This window comes from Ornithodoros turicata, chromosome 5 (genome assembly GCF_037126465.1).
Source record: "Ornithodoros turicata isolate Travis chromosome 5, ASM3712646v1, whole genome shotgun sequence".
Classification (NCBI taxonomy): Eukaryota; Metazoa; Arthropoda; class Arachnida; order Ixodida; family Argasidae; genus Ornithodoros; species Ornithodoros turicata.
In genome coordinates this window covers 66003378-66023619 of record NC_088205.1, presented here as the reverse complement: position 1 = coordinate 66023619, position 20242 = coordinate 66003378, and the positions used below count along the sequence as shown (strand labels likewise).

Here is a 20242-nt window from a genome sequence, read left to right as displayed (position 1 = left end):
TCCCCAATTCTCCGGGAGAGCTGGCAAAACTGGTTTACGGCGGCAAAGGGACAAGGCGCTGACCCCCACTGACCGGCGAACCAAAACGAGTTCTCCTTAATAACGTCATCGGTGACGTGGCATCATACTTTCTCCTCCTCGTAATACCCGGAGTAGCGAGTTAAGGGTGAAGGCGTGGACGCATGTTTATGTGAGTTTTTTTCTGGGAAACAAATTGCACACATCAAAACCTTTAGTGCCATTCGGTAAAATGACACACACACTTTCATCAGACGTCTTAATCTGAAAATTTTTTGGACGGCCCTCTGTACTCCTTTAAGGAATTTCCTCCATGTTTGTGCAAGTGGGCCCTAATGTTTGGTTCAGTAGTTTTCCACTCATCACTGCTTTTTTGACCAAATATTTATCGCGCAGAAAGGTGCACTGTGCCCTCCCGCAACCGCTTATTGGCATGCACACGCTGTATACGACCTTGACGCAACTGATTTACACGCGCCACCTCCTCCTCGCTCCTCCTGAGTGCAATGCTCAGGAGTGAGTACACTGCAACAGCTCAGTCAGAGCAGCTTCAAGACCAATTTTGTGGCCAGATATTGTGACACGAGTTTGTTCTAGCATGCGACAAGATTCCTTCACTGTATAACCACTATAAGGCGACAATATGAGGAAATAAGTTCACTGTAATGACGCATAGTGCAGTAACTTACGCCAGATTCTGTGCCAGGACAGCTAACTTTGCGGGCATCGATGATCGTAGTCGTGTCCGACGCACTAACCACGTGGGGCCAAGAGTGTCGAGAAGCTGCGTGCTGCGCTTTTTCATACGTTGTCGGCTTGCGCCCGCGGATGAAATATGTCTTGCGATCTATAGCAGTAACCAACGAAACATTAAAAAATAGAGGAATACTATAAAGCACTACACAAATGCAGAACACTGACATGCAGAAAGCATCTACCTTAATGGTTAAATGCATTCATCTATTTCTCAATATGCATGACAAGATTCGGACTCAACATTAGAAAATATGTGTGCAAGGGTGGCAAGGGAAGTTATAAATCGATGTGCGTGCGGATGAGGATATACCTGTGTGACATCATGGGTTGTACGCCTCCGCAGAGTGTACTGATATCCACAAATAAGCATGCATCTGCAGTGTCTCTGCCGACATTCCTTGGAAGAGCCACAATTGAGGGAGCACTGAATGAATTTAAAATGGCATGTCCTAGTGTGTCATCCATTCCATTGCTGTGCAGTTAACTGAAACTGTTGGACAACTGCGGATGACATAATGGCCGTTCCGCAAGATGACATAATCTGCTCCTTTGGAGCACTGATGCTGTTGCCATCAGAAAAATGATTGAGCCAATGTAGAGCAAATAAGTGGCCCCGGAAATAAAGGCAGATTTGGTAGTCAAGGGCTGCTCCTAAACAGGTTGGATGATTAGAAGTAAAAGCCCCTTTGACATAATTCTTTCGGTGTGTAATTTCTTTATTAGAAATGCAGTGAACGAGGTTGTGCAGATATATTGAACATTTACGCAGACTCGGGTGCGGATATCCCAATCTCACGTAGTGCAGTTGCTGTCAATGTTAGCCACACTGAGCTCAATCTAGTTATAACGCACCTCTGTTCATGTTGAACATACAAAGTATCTGCACCACTGACCCCTATACTACAACTGCGCATGCAGCACTTTCCTCAGAGAAAAGTTAAGCAGTTCTCTAGTTCCAGAAGTTTCCTCCAATTGGTCGACAGCAGAGCGACATCACATGCCGGTTTACATATCGTCGTCTGCTCTGCTTTCGCAGAGGCTAGGCCTATGAACAGGGCCTCTATATTGCAATTTTCATTAACTACACTTTCAACGATGAAATGGGGCTGCATTTCATGATCAGTTGTTCCATTCTAGCCATCTGTGTGTAAATATAATCCATTTTCATTTCTCGGATTCTCTCCGTCGCTGAAATGCCACTTGTTCATCCCTGCTTCCACACGCATGCGTCGTAACAAGGCAGCAGACGATAACTACTGCAGCTGAAGCCCGTACACTCCAGCCCTGTATTTCTGTCTAAGGGTTGGCATCGTGCGAACTGTGCAATGCACATCAGTGTAGTATAGAGAAATACAGATTTTTATAGAGATATATACAACTTGGTAGTCAAAGGCAGCTCCCTGGGAGAAAGAAAATGTTCACCTAACTTGCAGAAACAAAAGATGGCCTAAGAAATCATATCAGGCTTGGTGGAGTATGTAAGCAAAAACAATCAGCCACACCCATGAGCTCACACTTTCAGATTACCGTGTTATAACGTGCCATTTTAGACCTCGACATTAAAGACATCTTTGGGAGAGGGAACTCAAATGTTACTTGGTGGCTCCCCCTACCTTATTGCAAGGGTAATAGACAAACAAATGTCACAACTTCAACTGGAATTTAAAAAAAAATTATTATTATAGTTGGCTTCACGACAGCGAATCATATGTTCTTTTCCTTCCCGCTGCGACAAGGAAACAATATTTTTTAACAGACATGCATGATTCCTGCCCTTTTCCCTGAGCCCTGGGATGGGACTACCTCAAACAATGTCACGGGATACCTTTGTTTTTTCTTTTATTTCCACAAGTCAAACCTTTTCCTCACCGCAGGGACAATTATGGCAGCCCTTTTTCTTCCTTGCATTCAAGAGCAAAGAAGAAAGCTCACTTTTGGCAGAGCATAAAAAATGACCATCAAATCTGTCTTTACTTCTGGGGACATTTCCTCGTGTTATATGATGGCCCGATCTTTTTGCTGATGATGGCAACGGCAACAGTGCCCTAAAAGAGCAGATGTTGTCATCGTGCGAACTCTTATCTCTCTTAATTAAAAAGTTTATTAGTCAAAATTAATTAGGACAACACCCCAGGAGGTCGCTATAGTGTGGCCATAATGTGGCCAACTTGACCTAGAATATATGGCCATTTATTGTAACTGAATAAAAGGCATTTTCCTAGTGGCCATAGTGAGTGCAGACACTATGCATGTACGAGACAATCGGAAAACACATCGCAGCACTTTTCAGGGTTTGTTACCAAAAACTTTAACGGAAACGAGAAACGTTATCTACCCTATTCCGTGGGGAACAAAAATAAACACAGAAAGAAAATATTTTTGTTTCAATTGGCAGATACCGAAAGGGAAACACAAATTCAAGTACAGTAACGATGATGAAAACCAAATTCATGCTGATGGGTGTCGTCACAGTTTTGGTTGCTTGTACACACGAGATGTATCCAATTGCTTGACCCTTCTGTTAATTTATTTAGCAAAGGCGGACTGCTGCATGTAGCTAGCTGTGTCGATAAGTTGCCATATGATGAGCAGAGATCACAGTTATATGTATGTCTATGACTATCCCAAATACTGTTTAGAGTTTCGGAAACAAAATGGTGGCCATAAATACTGCCATTTTTATAAGCTGTGGAGCTTGGCAACTCTTGCACAGAGCTTAACCAGACTACTAAGCAATCCAATCCAATCCAATCCACACACACACACGGACGGACGGACGGACGGACAGATACGCAACTGTTGAGCACGTGTTATCGAAAATTGGTTGGAAACCAAAACAGAAACAAAATACTGGTCCAGAAACGGAAACCGGTACTGATAGCAGCTTGGGAATGAAAACAGAAACATTATTGTTGGTAACAGGCCGTGCTTTTCAGTAACACTCGATAAAAAGCATATGAGGAACACACTGAACAAGGAGAACAAGAAGAAAGGTCGCATGAACTCACTGAGATCAGGGAGGCCTTCATCCATGTAGTACAGATCAACCAAGAACGAGTGCGTGCTCTCCGACACATGCACCCTCCCTGGCCTTCCAGTCGACTCCATCTTGTTTGCATACGTTACATCGTTTGACCACACATCGAACTTGAATCGCTTGGTTCCAACTATCCCACACAGCACCGTTCCCGTGTGCACTCCCACTCGCATGTTCACCGATTCACTCGTGTCCTCGTCAAATTCTGCTATGGCCCGGATCATGCCCAGTCCCATTTCCACGCAGCACTTGGCATGATCGGGTCGCGGTTCGGGGCACCCCGACACGCAATAGTAGCAGTCACCCAGGGTGCTAATCTTCTCGCACCCTAGTTTCGCGCAGAGATAGTCAAATCGACCAAACAGGTCGTTCAGCAATCCGACTAGATGTTCGGCCGTTTTGTTTGAGCTCATTTTTGTGAAGCCTACTATGTCGGCAAAGAGAATGCTGACGTTCTCAATGCGGTGCATGTTGAACGGCCGGAATATCATCTGCGACGGCCTCGGACTAGTCGACGGTTTCCTATCGCGGATGGATATTTCTTCTTCTTCGCTCGTCGTGGCCATCAACCAGTCGGCAACTTTTGGTGGCATCACCGAATGAATCATCTTCTCCTTCAGCTGTTTTTCAAGTTCGAGGTCACGTCGCACCATCAGGGACTGTCCGACCTTGTAGAACGTGTTGCGCATGCTGATCTCCGTCATGAGACGAACGTGCAGTCCAACCAGATGAACACACAGTTGAAGAAGCGCCCGCACGGCGATCACAACCCCCGTGAGCGATGAAATGAACACCGCCGACAATACCTCGAACACGATGGAAAACGTTAAGCACGACACGACGGTAATGTACAGTGGCATTGGCACTAGAGCGTACGTTATCATCAACACCAGAACACACACCGAAAACGATCCCACAGAAAAAATATAGACGTCGTTGTCATTGTTTATGCACAGCAGCAACGCAAACATGGACAACGACGCTGCACACAATACTCCGGTCGTCGCCAGCGATACGCGGAGAGCATGTCGTTTGTAGTACTGCGACGTAGTGGTCAGCAGCGTCGCCACGCCGTACGTCGAGAGAATGAGGCTGACCGCGACCGACGCCGGCCAGTGCGGTCTTGCCATGCTGGCCGAGTAGATGCAATACAGGAGCGAGGCGAGCACCACGTAGTAGAGGGCGTACTGGAACCTTTGTCGCAGCTGAGGGAACGTGCTCCTCCGATACTGCTCTTCCAAAATGTGGGAATCGAACCGTGGCTCCCACCATGTTTTTGAGGCACGGTCGAAGAGCACGGGAAGCAATCCACGTCGCGCGGCAAGGTTGAGGCTGACGCTTCCGCCAGATGAGTGTCGCAGTGTCGGCAGCTGGAAGTGCTGAGCAGATGGGAGAGAGATCCGTACGTTGCGCTCCTCCGGATGTCCGTGCTCATTCGGAACGGACCGTCGTACGGAAAAAGTGACTGGCAGCTGAGCCATGGCAGAGGAGTCACCGCTGGGAGCCCACGGGATCACACATGGCTCGGCAGTGCGACGGGCGTGATTCCTCAGGAGATTCGAGAGAAGTTCTAAGCAAAGGTGTAAGTAAATAAGTAAGGTGTGAGTAGTGATGTAAGGGTGTGAGTTATGGCCCATGAATTTTAAAACTGGACACTTAGCGGCCTCAGAGAACGACATCCACGTTTCGAAGGTGGGTCATTCAACGTCCTGCCCAAAGTATTGAGAAGTAAAGGAATAGTACTAGGCTAAATAATGAAGCTTAACCCAAGACTGCAAAGGGTAAATTCGAACTAATGAGGCTAATTAAAAAAAGTGCATAAAATATCCTACTTATCATTCCTAGGTTAGATAAATAACTTACTGAAGCCACTTGTCAAGGCAAAGTCTCTTTAGTACACAATTTTGTAATAAGCAGGTAAATCGCATTACACACTGCGTCTCAACTGTTGCTCAGTGGGTAGAAAAACCAATCCCACCCACATCTAAGGAAAATCGATACGTTCGTTTTCGTCACATTTAAGGAATTTGCAATATTGGCAAAAATAACAAATTGCTGACAAAACAATTCCATCCAGGCATTTCATATATATATATAAAAATCTGCTTCTCGTATAGGCTAAAGCAATCATCTCCGTTTACACATGTAGCAAAAAAGGAAACGAATAAAGAGAAAAACTCACAAATGACTTGATAGCATGCGAAGCATTTTGTCCCTCAAAGGGTGGCCGACCTTCCTCCCTTATCTTGTTGCGGCCTTCTCTGGAACCGAATATACACTCTCTTACACAGGCTCTTTTATGACAAATGATATGGCACAGTTTTTATGACCAACTTCCATTCTGGATGCACGGCCCTACCAGCTGCTAGGAGGCATTCAATGCCTCGACCTGCATGTGTCTCTTCCACGTCGCAAGTACTCTTGTGCTTGAACCGCTTGTCAATCTCGGTGCTACGTTACCCGTTATGATGAACACATACTTTAGTTTTTCTTCACTGTTTCAATATTGAAGCAGTGCGAAACTTTCTAATACAATTTGAATGCTAATAATTGAAGAAATTACCTTCAAAGATTAAACACTTAACTCTTACGTAATTTAAACACATAATTTCATGCTGATGCAGCATAATATCACGCAGGCCACTATTGTCTAATTCTGGAAAGCTGTATTTACAACACTGCACAAATACTCTTAGTAGATCAATATCGATGGAAGTTCTCAACACATATGACATTCTGTTTCGTCTTGAAGACAGATATACTCCTTAGTATGTAAGTAAATGGAAAGACACTGCAATACGGGTATGAAACATACATGGAGGTATGGAAATGTAACTGATGCTTTTTGTGGAGGGTGCAGTTTGTGAAGTTTTTGTGATGGGTGCAATAGCTGTAACGGGGAATATGAAATCTTTCGCCTATCTATCCCGAATATACTTCAATTTTTGTCTGAAATTCTTAATATTTCCACTACCCAGCATTTTACAAGCAATGGTTTACGTTCTCAAACCTTCACGATGTTGCGCCCTGCACAGCACATGTAAACATGAAAATTTCTTGGTCCGTGGGGGAGCCGCTATATAGGGGTGGCTACGAGGATCAGAGATTTATCCAGACGCCCACTCCCCTAGTCCCACCGATTACCATATGTTTAGATGCTCCCCTCCCCCTTTCTTTCCTATGCACCCCTACGATCGTAGGGGTGCATAGGAACTTTGGAAGGGGTGCATAGGAACATTCATGGAACTTTGTTTTCTGAACTTTAGACACATGTCAGCAATGATACATAAAACTGTCAAATTAACTAATGTAACATAATTTTTTGCAACACCTCTGTACCTGCAATCTTGGATAATCCACTGTGAGGTACATTACTGAACATTTGAAGTTCAAGACTGAAGTGGAAAAAAATAGTAATCCCACAACCACAAATAAACACGATGACCTAATTTTGTTACGACTTTGCCATTTGGAATCGAAACCTTGCGGGTTACATTGGGGTGGGGGGGATGTAAGAAGTCCAGCGGGCCTTCGCAGTTTCGCGTTCAAAGTGCACATGCCGTAGCAGTAACTATTCCATCCGCATCATAAAAATGACTCACCAAGCATTCCAAGTTTTTGTAAGCACTATAGGGAGATGCAGGATCGACACGAATCATGTATCATCATCATAATCATTCTCTGTTCTTCTCTGGTCATCATCTCTTTGTTTTCTTATCATCTCATTATCTGTTTGTACTTTCTGTGTGTAAGTGTACTGGGGTAGCCAGTTTGACTTCGTCAAAACTCACATCCCCATGTTTTTCTTTATCATATCACATCACATGTCTCCCCAGCTAACCTCTACGCAAACCCTCATTAGCAAAATGCTAATTTACGTAGGCGGTCTGGCATACGCGGACCTCTTGCAGGGATAAGATAGAGGATAAGGGATATTGAAACTGCTCTGCACAACTCAGTGGCTTGCGACGCTGTAGAGACCTTTCATAGTGTGCGTGTGTGTGCAGTGTGATACACCTTCTCTTGAAATGACTCACATAAGATGACAGTGAGTCAATGATGTGCCCTTGGTAGTGCAAAGAATTAAGGTTCAAGGGTTCTGGGAGAATACAGCACAATGATCAGAATGCAATGAACATAACCCTACATCCATTGTGTGAATGCTGCATTCCTCATCCTGGAAACAGTATTTTGTGAGAGTCCCAAGTGGGCTGCAGTATAAAATGATAAGCAGAGCAAGCTGGTTCAGGCGAGATCAAAAGAGCTCTGCGACTTATGCATGCAATTTCAAGAAATTGTCTGTGGCATGTCACATATGCCATGTCAATTTCATGATTATAATCGTCAAACTCAACCGCGTAGACCATGTGTGGTTCAATACTATAAATTTTTGCTATGTTTTGTGTTGTTCACTGCTATAAAACTTTATGTAGTCGGGCTGGAAAACTGAATTTCGCTGGCTATTATCTGAGAGGTCAATGGATCAATGTCAATCGGATCTCTGAAATCTTGGAGATCTAAAATCGTGTTTTGTTTCCTCCTCTCTCGCTCTAATTAATTTTACTTGAGGTCGCGCGCACCTGTAATATTAACTCTCGGACCGCAAAACCTCCGAAAACCCCACAAAGTATGTATAATAAAATGCGGACAGCTCTCGTATTAGCCGACATCAACAAAAGCAATGATGAGTTGCACAGCACGTACTTCGTCGGGAAGCAGTTTTATTGCTGCGTGCCATGCCAATGCCATAAACAGTCCGCTGACACAGTAGACAGCATACATGCGCAACCGCATCAACGTTGGCTCTAGGTCGAGCGCACGTGCCCAGGTTTCGGATTAGGCGCCAAAACAAAAAACAACAAGCGAAAATGCTCAACGCCGATGCGCTGATCTCGGGGATGAAACCCATAGCAACAATCGCCGAGCACTCAATCAGTTACCCTTGCATTGCACCGCAGTGTTATTGCTGCAGTCATATTGGCGCACGATTTAACATGTGCTGGAATACGGAGACCGCAGCACAGACGCGCCACAATCCAAATCGCATTGAAATGCAAGGCACGCTCCACGGTGATGCGATCCGCATAGCAAACTCATGCCTATGACGATGAACAGAAAGTATACGATAAAAATTTCACCCGTCACCCTGCGGTATAGTGTTCGACAGGTATATATACGTTATCGAGTGTCCTTTATCCAGCACTTCTGCACTGATACTCCATACGAGTGGCACGGCAAACGAAGAGACAGATAAACAACTTCATATAGCACGTTCGAATACAAGCCATTCCCGAGCACTCAGTCGACGCTGTATGATGAAGCATCGACGCTTGCCGGCAAAAGCAGACTCCCGCCTCGGACTCAAAACTGAGGCAAAAAACGAAACGCGCGCCCTGCCGTTTTATACGAACAAATCAAACTGCACTGCAAAATACTCTTCCGGCTTTTGAAGAAATCGATCGCATGAGCTTCAGGGAAGCATTTCGCAAATCCAGCTACGAGAAGGTTTGTCCCAATTTGCGGGATAGCGAATAAGACATTTTACGCTGGGAGGCCGAACTGACAGGTTGCTACGGGGCGATGGCGATATCTGCTTCTGAGAAGGCGCCACGGATGTAACTGCAGTGTACCCTCCATAGCTGGTCCGATAGGTTGTAAGAGCAATGTAAAGTTCCCACCTGTACGTGATAGATGCGGAGCAGCCGACGTGCCTCCAAGCCACTTCTATCAACTGTCGGCGTCGACGAGTATGCAAGAGTGCGCAAGCAAGAGGATCGCTTGATAGCGACACGCGACACCAGAGGGAGACGCGTTGGTTGTTCGCTCGCTCACTCGCTTCCCGCCCCACCCGCTCCCACATTTTTTTTTTCTTCGGTAGGTTGGGCTTGTGTTTACGAAAGCAGAAGGAGTTCCCTGGAAGAGGTCTGTTTCGTCCAAGATAACCCCCTTTCTTGTGCCAATCTCCTGACGTCATCATTGTGTGTGACATTCAATGCCTGCCAGCAGGTGCAACTTCGATGACAATTCATTTCCAATAAGGATTGCGAATTCTCATCGGAATCGGACAATTCATCAAGTCTCCATTGCCCGTCATCAATGTATAGATTCTACACAACATATCTAATATTCAAAGGCCCGCTCAATTATTACAAAATGAGAGAGAAAGAGAGAGAGAGAGAAAACGTGACGGCATTAATTCCCACATGAAATCGCAGCGAAACAAAGAAGAAGGAAAAAAAGAGAGAAAACGTGGACTGTCTCTTGTCACCATTTCCACGAAAAAAAAGAAACAAATCGGTATTTTATGGATATTTACCTATGGTCCCGCAAAAAAAGTAATGATAATAAAAATTACTGACATTTTATCAATATATTTCCATCGATACAAAATACGATAAATTACCAGTATAAACGTCGATATGTAACAACCGGGTGACATATCGGTCACAACCAGCGGCATGGCCGAGCGTGTCGTCGTTGGTGGTAGCCAAGGTCGTTCGTGCTGAAGACTGGGAGGTGCACTCTTAAAAATGAACTTCACCGCATAGCACGCTCCTAGCCAACCATAATCTCGAATGATATCGTTATCTGCCCTGATTTGTTGAAAACGGGAGGCGTACGCCTTTTTTGTGACACTTATGCTGTTCATAATTGTCACAAAAAAGGCGTACGCCCACCGTTTTCAACAAATCCGAGCAGGTAACGATATCATTCGAGATTATGGTTGGCTAGGAGCGTGCTATGCGGTGAAGTTCATTTTTAAGAGTGTGGTGGGTTCGAATCCTACCACCGGATGCGCCGTCTGAGATTTTCCCTGGATTTTCCGAAGACTGTTCAGACGAATGGCGGCACAGTTCCTCCTGAAGTCGGCCCAGGACGCATACTAACCTACTAACCCCCTTGTCCCTTTCTCCTTCCTGCTGTCCTCTCTCCATCTGCCCACATCTGCGCTCATAGCCACCGTTGCTTCGCAGCGCTAACACGGAATTTAAAAAAAAATTAAAAAGATCAAACAACAACTTTATTTAGAAATGGAGAGCGGGGAGGTTCATCGCCAGAGGCGATACTCTACCCCATTGCTGTTGAGGAGGTGGGAATAAAATAATGAGCCCCTTCAAAATAACGAGTGAAGGCCGATGGTGTCCAGAAATGTCAAAAGAGCTTTGAGCGCAGATCGTTGCTGGGCTGGATTGGGCCAGGGACCAAGCAATTTCGATAGGGAGAAGGGGCGAGAGTCCAGCTGACTAAGAGACTCGGAGAGTGCGGTTCGGGAAGGTTAGTAGTGGGGGCAATGAAGAGGAATGTGCTCCAGATCCTCAAGAGCACCACAGTGGCAGCAGGTGGGAGAGTCAACTTGTCTCAAGCGGTAACGCCACTGAGCTGTAAAGGCCACATCGAGTCGCATTCGGTAGATTAATGCAGCATCTTGACGAGAGGTGTTTCGTGGCATGCGGAAAGCGAGCGTTGGATCAACTCTGCTCAACATAGATGGGGGGAGAATGTCGGTTGTCCATTGGCGGGAAGCCAGGAGTGTCAGGAGGCGTCGCAGAATGGAACGGCGGTCTCCTCTCAGCAGAACAATACTGGTCCGTTTCCGATACGAGAGTGCTGCTTCTGCGGCGCTGTCGGCCTGCTCGTTCCCCACGACACCACAATGGGCTGGAACCCACTGGAGAACTAGCCTGTGGCCTGCTGCATAGACAGTGTGGTAAGCCGTTAACGCATCTGTGACTAGGGGTGCGGATGGGCCTCGTTTGCCGGAATTTTCAATGGTTAAAAAAAAGATCAATGTATTACCTTGGTCTGCTAAAATAGGCATGCGACAGCTTGTTCTTCGGATACTTTCGACTTGTCCTCACTAGAAATGTGAACGGCAAAAAAGAAAAAAAAAAGAAAGAAAACGGAACAGAAGAAAAATGCCTGCAAATTCAGAAAAAGATTTTTCGATTCTTCGAACTGCTGTTTTCTTTACAGCATCATTTTAATTTTGCTCTGTCAGTTCCGATTTTGTTTTCAGAAGGCAATAACGTACACTGTTAAAACAGAACTTCATGCCATAGCACGCTCCTAGCCAACCATCATTCCGAATGATATCATTCTGTGTCCTGATTTGTTGAAAATGGGAGGAGGCGCCTATCTGGGACAGATTATCTTGTCCCAGATAGGCGCCTCCCCCCTCTTTTGAACAAATCGTGACACAGAATGATATCATTCGGTATGATGGTTGGCTAGGAGCGTGCTATGTGGTGAAGTTCTGTTTTAACAGTGTACACTCTAAAAACTGAACTTCACCGCATAGCACGCTCTTAGCCAACCGTCATCTCGATTGATATCGTTATCTGCCCTGATTTGTTGAAAACGGGAGGCGTACGCCTTTTTTGTGACAATTATGCAGCATAAGTGTCACAAAAAAGGCGCACGCCTCCCGTTTTCAACAAATCAGGGCAGATAACGATATCAATCGACATGACGGTTGGCTAAGAGCGTGCTATGCGGTGAAGCTCATTTTTAGGAGTAGGGTACATGCAATCTCAATGTGGGAAAACATGGAGCGATACACAAGGAAACGTTTCTTAGCCCAGTGGTATCGACTCCGAGAGATACAGCGCTTTGAGTCGTTGTTACTATAGATGAGGAATGCTACATACGTTTTTTCATCTCTGTGTGTGTGTGTGTGTGTGTGTGTTATACTTGCAGTGTTACGGAATACATGCATGAACAAAGTAAGAGAATGTAGGGGAATGCAAGCTGGCTGGCGTATACGTGAGAAGGACAATGTTTCCTCGAGCCCGACTAGACACGGCAGGACAGCACGCACTCAAACCCACGCAGGAATGAGCGCTTGTTCCATTGTTGGTTTGGAGTTGGCCACCTCAAACTTCAGGATGTAGCGCTTCTCACATGAATAAGTACGCTTGCAGGCTCGTTTCTTTTCGTCTCCTCCCCCCACCCTGGCCCCAAATATTCGTATTAAAAATAAAAAATAAAAAAGCGAAACGAACACTCGCAATTTTTTTTTTTTTTTCAAGAATAATGGTACCGTGATGTCACACGTAAGTTTTGTCTGCGCAGTGTGGCGACATGTTGCACGTACACTCTTAAAAATGAACTTCACCACATAGTACGCGCCTAGCCAACCACCATCCCGAATGACAACGTTCTCGCCCCTGATTTGTTGAAAACGGGAGGAGGAGCCTATTTTGTGCCGTGCATAATGGCCACAAAATAGGCTCCTCCTCCCGTTTTCAACAAATCTAGGGCGAGAACGTTGTCATCCGGGGTGATGGTTGGCTAGGAGCGTGCTATGTGGTGAAGTTCATTTTTAAGAGTGTACCGCAGGGTACACCAGCTCCCGTGGCTCAGTGGTTAGCGTGCTGGCCATGTCACGTCGAGACTGGGAGGTACCCGGGTTCGAATCCCGGTGCCGGCTGTGCTGTCTGGGGTTTTTCCTGGGTTTTCCTCAGACGCTTTCAGTTCCCTTAGAAGTCGGCCCAGGGCGTCAGTCGTGACGTTGCCCACCTACGTGAGGCCGACAACGGCAAGCCCTTCCACCACCCACCACCACCGCAGGGTATGACTGCGGAAAATTTGGACCACTTACTATTTTTTTCAGTCGTTCAAAATTTCCAGAAAAGCTACGCCCCTAGCCCTCACATTTCCGTCTATTATTCACGTACACACGGGTCCTTTCCGTCGGTATGGAATTAGAGTGTATATACGATGCTCCGACCCGTCCTGCTACTGAGCAAAGCACAGACGGATCGGTCTATATGTTCACACCAGTCGTCCCTCATATTAATAGCTCCATTCCCTTTTCTCACATTTCCCCCGTGTAACGGCCTCATAATGTCTCGAACATTTCCGTTACGCATATAGATGTATTTATATCTCTCCCTAGGTGACGTAACCGAGGAATGACAGGTATTCCTCAGCGCCGCAGACTTATATATGCCGCAACCAGCTTAGTCTGTCGCGGACAGACATAACTCCGCTGTCGTAAAGAAAACAGCGGAAGGAGACTTTGAGTGCCCCCAATCTGTCTCTGTGGGAAGGACGTATCGTAACAATATATGATAGAGAGTGTGTGAAATGCTCTACTGGATGCCACAACCTCGCGGTGATAAACGCACGTTACAAGGAATGAACGGAGGGAAGTGCGATAAGGGACTCAGGTATTTTCCCCGTTCTTCCTTGTGAAATAGGTTGTACGGTGTCTAGTGTGAGTTTCTTTGTCCTCGTATCCTGCAAGGGTTGTTTTGGGTCCTAATTATTCTGTTCGAAAGAGGACGCTTTTTTTTTATCATTATTATTATAAAGATGAGCAGACAAAAAGGGACGAAGAAAAAAAAAAACTCATTCCAATAGCACGACTGTCCTTTCTTTCTTTTTTATGCAGAATGCGTTTTAAGAGAATAACTGCTTGCAACTGTGGCAAGTGACGCTTGCGTTTCAACTTGCTTATATTGCAAGCTCATTAAACAGATGGGTCTTTGTTTTGAGTTTGGATTAAAACAGTGTCTTATAGGAGCAGGGAAGTGACATTTAACGGGGCTCGAAGCCCTGTTTCATTCATTCATCAGCCAATCATATTTACTCCCGGAGAAAGCAGCCGTCGGACCCAGCCCTATACTCTCCTGGCGTGGCGTCAGTCAGACCTCACGTGGCATCAGGTCGGGAAGCAGCCGTAAGCCCTTATTGGCCACCACGTTTACGTCTCGAATACGTCACGGAACATGTCAAGAGTCACCTGATCAGACCTTGTATCAGGACTATCGGGACTGCGAACGTCACCCCCCCCCCCCCCCCCCCTCGTTCACTTGCGCGCTGTCTGAAGGAGTGGAGGGTATCTGGAGGGTGTGCAGATCAGAGGTCCCTCTGTCTCTCGCACGTTACAGGTCAGTTGCGATGGTCATTCTTTCGCAAGAGTTCATGTTATTTCTTGTACAACGCGCCGCAGGCAAAAACGAAAGGTTCATGGAGTGGCATTGCACTGCTTGGTTGTGGTTTAGGAGTTAGGTTTAGGAGTAGGAGGTTATGGTATACTCTTAAAAATGAACACACACAGAAGTGGGCGTCGTCACGACTATAGCAAAAAAAAAAAAAAAAAGAAAGAAAAAGAACGCAAAGCAAAACAAAACACAAAGGAAGGACGGACGGATGGAGGATAGAGGAGGTTGAAGGAGGATGGGGATGCGGTGAGGTGCACAAGTTCATCGGGGAGAGTAGAGTATTAGATGGGTCGATGAGCAAGGCCTGTCTTCAGCAGGAAGAGAATGAGGTTTCTTGCTTTGGCGGAACGTTCGGCAGAAGAACCAGCGGGGTAGAGGATGTCCGCTAGCGTACCCGAGGTGGAGCGAGGGAGATGGGCTTCGCGCGCAGAATGGTATGGTCGGCAGTCTCGCAGGATGTGTTCGATTTTTTTCGGGTTGTTGACAGTGGCCACAGCTGGCGTCACCCCCCCTAGAGCCGATCTTGAATAGCTGAGAGTTGGTGAACGTACACCCAGTGCGCAGCCTATGGAGCATGATCTGGATGCTTCGAGGAAGATTTTTCATGGGAAGAGGGGGGGGGGGGGTTATGGTGCTTGATGTCACGTATTCCAGGGTGGCGCAGTTTTTGTGACAATTATGAACAGCATAAGTGTCACAAAAAAGGCTTACGTCTCCCGTTTTCAACAAATCAGGGCAGATAACGATATCATTCCAGATGATGGTTGGCTAGGAGCGTGCTGTGCGGTGAAGTTCATTTTTAAGAGTGTAGGAGTAGGAGTTTTTCTTCTTCTTGCTTCTTCTTTCGCAAAGGTTGGTGTGACGTCAAAGTCGTCAAGCTCGGACATGAAACATTCCCTTAGCGTACACACGCTAATAATAATAATAATAATTTTTATTAGTGCCCAAGAACGGCCGCTAAGGCCTTGGTGTTGGCGCACACAATACACATAACTCACAGCGGATACAATACAGACATAAACGCACAAATAATTATGTACAGACATATATATAATACATATACAGTGGGACACAAACAGATGTACATTACAAACATAACAGGCATACGTACTTACATATTTACAGACAAATATACCGCGCAGTACACGCGATGAAACATCAGCAACAAAACTACATGACACGCATACGTACTTACATATTTACAGACAAGTATACCAGGCAGTACATGCAATGAAATATCAGCAACAAAACTACAATACATAGATTACGCGCAGCACATAAGTTATAAGATGGAATGAGACGATATACTGTACAAAACAAAGGAAAGAATATCACCACCAGAAAAGGGGGGGGGGGGGGGTTATGGCAGGATCGGCTCGCCGTTGTTGGTCACACAGAAGTGGCCGTCGTCACGACTAGAGCCAACAAAAAAGAGAGAGACGGAACCAGAACTTCACCGCATAGCACGCTCTGCGCAAACCGTTGCTGCGAATGATAGTGTTATCGCTTCTGATTCGAAGACAGATGAGGGCGTAAGCCTTTTTGTGGCAATTTGGATATTGCCAAAAATTGCCAAAATTGCACAAACTGCAGCATTGCACGCCCCAAACTGCACGCCACAGATATAAATCATTGAGCTGGGCTTTGAGTTCGTGATTGATAAAATAGCGTAAACACAGGCTGGTGGACGATACCCATCACGAAACAAGCCTGAGCATGGGCTTTGAGTTCGGCACTGCATCATCCTGATTAAAATGCGAACGCCATCCGTCTTCGTAACGGTAATGTGGCGAAGGTGAAGAACGCCCCATCAGCAATGCACGCAGTGGAGGATGGTCGAGCAGCCAGGGTATATGGGCTAGACACCGCACCTCACCCCACCGAAACATGGAAAATATTCGATTCCGACCAGAATTTTCGCGAAACAACAACAACATATATATTGTGATGATGAAGTGAGGAGGTCTTCCACTCTAGGAGTGGAACGCTACCCCATCAGGGGTTCTAATATGAGTGGTGACAATGATGAGTGATGACGATGAGAGATTACGGGAATGTCCCAACGACGACCCAACGCCGTCCCGAAATCAGCAAAACCATCCATGCAAAAACAAGTAAGCTCTCGCGCATGAAAATATGGCAAACAACAACAGATATATTCTGATGATGAAGTGGGGAGGTTTTCCACTCTAGGAGTGGAAATATGGCAAAATATGTACTTTTTATGCACTTTCATGCGAAATATGCCACAATGTGCAAAACGTGCATTTTTATGCACCATAGAACCCTTATCGGTCCCAAACCAAGACCAAAAGTGTTTTTTTCATCATCCAGATACGAAACCATATCGAGAAAAAAACATGCATTTGCATGAAAATCGGCGCTTTACTCATGACCCACACCCACCCTTAAAAATGATCTTCAACACATAGCACGCTCCTATAGTGAACCATCATCCCATTGGTTGGGTTTCAGAAAAAATAAAAAGGAGATTTTGGCTTCACTAGTGTGAGGCCCACAACTCCACATCACTTGCGCCAGTTACCTTGGTGGAAAACTCCGGTAATGATGGTGCCAATGAAGAAGATTATTATTATTATTATTATTATTATTATTAGTGGTAGTGGTGATTCCGACAGAAAACAATTGCACACACACTGAGATGTCACAGCGCAAACGCGCAACACGCAAACAGTCGAACAGCAAAACCCACAAAACCCACACTCTTAAAAATGAACTTCACCACATAGCACGCTCCTAGCCAACCATCATCCCGGGTGATATCGTTCCCTTCCTTGATTTATTGAAAACGGGAGGCGTACGCCTTTTTGTGACACTTGTGCAGAAATGTTAATTGTCACAAAAAGGCGTACGCCCCCGTTTTCCACAAATCATGTGAGAGAACGATGTCACTCGGGATGATGGTTGGCTTGGAGCGTGCTATGTGGTGAAGTTCATTTTTAAGAGTGCACATAGGCTCAAAACTTGTTCATCATCCCGTTGATATCGTTCATTCCCCTGATTTGATGAAAACGAGGACGTACGCCATTTTTGTGGCAATTATGAACTACATAATACCACACAAATGGCGTACGCCCCCCCCCCCCCCCCCCCCCGTTTTCATCAAATCAAGGGAGAAAACGTTGTCATTCGGGATGATGGTTAGCTAGGAGTGTGCTATGCGGTGAAGCACTATTTTTAGAGCCGAGCCCACAACACAGTACGGACTTCGCCTTGAGTCGATGCCGTATTGAACGTGCACGGATATGTTGGAATGCAGACAACGTATAACGAACTTAGGATCGTCTGCATAACGGCAGACAGCGACGATGACAGTATACGACGTGAATGCTTTATTTTTGCAATACTAAGGACTTGAGGTCTGTCGGCCAGGATTTTCGTATGCGAAGCGAAAATGCGTTTTGCATACGAGATGTTTGGTCAGAAGATCAAAGCATTCGCTGACTTCTTTTTCAAAAAATCGATTACTTTTAGTTGGCCCAGATATAAAATATGGGGTTGTCGTGGTCCAGTTGACATTCACTTTCAAGGTTTCTTTCGTAGCTGTATACTTTATCTGTGCATTTGCACTTTCCAACTCACGTGGTCTTTCATCCTGCTATGAACTGGGGGAAGAGCAAAGGGGTAAGCTTCGGACCGGGCGTCACTAGTGAGGGTGCGGGGGGTGCAGTCTGCACCGGGTGACGCGACGGAAGGGGGTGACGGGCCGCACCAGCACCTCTCGTTCTCTGCGGCGACATGAGGAGCCCTTTGCGAGCACATGATTGTGTGTGTGTGTGTGCTCTGTGGTATGATATTGTTATTTATCGCGTATCGTCTGGTACGGAAACGGATCCATTACGGGCCGGGGGTGATGCAAAGAGCTCCCACAACAGGTGACGCATACGCTAGTGACACCACTGTAAATACAGGTAAATACGCCACTGTAGGTGTGAAGTTACTAAAAGGTGCTATTATAAACGTAATAATAATAAAACGTAATAATGTAATAAATAAAACGTAATAATGTAATAAATAAAACATAATAATAATAATAATAATAACAAACATAGCTTTCACTTTATAATAAATGTACCGCTTTATCCTTCGCTTAAAAAGCGGCCCTACTTTTCGAACATTACTTGTTCAGCACTATTCGTCATCATCATTACATTTCTTGTTGTTCAGCACAGTGTGCGGTGTTGGGGCGTGAACTCCTAAAAATTGTCTTCACCACACAGCACGCTCCTACAGCCAACCACCGTTCCAAATGACAACGTTCTCTCCCCTGATTTGATGAAACCGAGGGGCGTACGCCATGTTTCTAGCATTATGCAGTTCATAATCGAAACAAAAATGGCGTACGCCTCCCATTTTCATTAAATCAGGGGAGAGAACATTGTCATTCAGGACGATGGTTGTCTATGGGAGCAAAAGTAAAGTGGCAGTTGTTGCTTGTTTACCGCCTGAAAACGTCAAGTGTCGCTCTCGAGCCATCTTTTACACTTCACGACAGAAGAGATAACGTTACGAGAGAATGGTACAAGAGAAGACCGGTATACTCTGTCTTTACAAAATGTGCATTGTACATTTCCCAGAGGACGGCTTCTGGCGTGCTCCTGCGTTCAATGGCGCTAACACAATGCCGATAATTGGTTCACGCTCTCTGTAGGATAAAACGTATTATTTGCGCAAGACCTTCATCAGTTGCGCGACGTGCATGGAGCGAAGCAGTTAACGTTCCTTCCTGACGTTAAGAGAAGACGTCACGCGAGTGACTAAAACTATCGAGAAACGCTTTGGATGAACGTCTGTTGGGCAACCACGCTCGCATGACGCACCGAAGGTCAACCATTTCACGGAATGATCAGGTTATAATATATCACTCGTGATTTTTGGAAGGCGTAGGGCGTACGCCCTTTTGTAACAATTAACGCAAACGCATAAGTGACACAAAAAAGTGTACGCCTCCCGTTTTCAACAAATCAGGGCAAAGAACGATGCATGCGGGATGATGGGTGGCTATAAGAGCGTACTTCGCCACATAGCACGCTCCTAGCCAACTATCATCCCGACAACGTTCTCTCATCCTGATTTGATGAAAACGGGGCGCGTACGCCATTTTCAGCAAATCAGGGGGAAGAACGATGTCACTCGGGATGATGGTTGGCTATAGGGGTGTGCTATGTGGTGAAGTTCATTTTTAAGAGTGTACGGTGACGAGTTACTACTTCTTTGATGTCGGTACGAATTAACGTACAACTGACGCCGTATGGTTTCATGTTGGCTTCTATCGCGAAAGTGTGTACACTACTTTCACCTCTTGCTTCAATATACAGGGTGTGTATTTTAAAAAAAAAACTGTTTCTCCATCCTTCCTGCCGTCCTCTCTCAATCTGTCCTCATCTGTATACGCGTGGCGCTAACACGAAATAAAATAAACAGATTTTTAATGAAAAAAAAAAGGCAATGTGAGCAGCAT

At 45.6% G+C, this 20242-nt stretch overlaps 1 protein-coding gene across 3 annotated transcripts in view; it reads right to left on the bottom strand.

Moving 5' to 3' along the window:
- The window catches only part of LOC135394605 (adenylate cyclase type 9-like), a 63517-nt gene that overhangs the window by 20185 nt on the left and 23090 nt on the right, over positions 1–20242 (bottom strand). For 2 of the 3 annotated variants that reach the window (XM_064625426.1, XM_064625428.1), the window contains exons 1-4: positions 9490–9567; positions 5994–6072; positions 3783–5381; positions 708–865 (exon numbers count right to left, since the gene is read on the bottom strand). In XM_064625426.1, the coding sequence (XP_064481496.1) occupies positions 708–865; positions 3783–5292 (1668 nt within the window). In that variant the 5' untranslated portion in view covers positions 5293–5381; positions 5994–6072; positions 9490–9567. Of the gene's footprint in view, positions 1–707; positions 866–3782; positions 5382–5993; positions 6073–9489; positions 9568–20242 lie in introns of those variants that run through there. The other variant, XM_064625427.1, reaches the window with a different exon arrangement.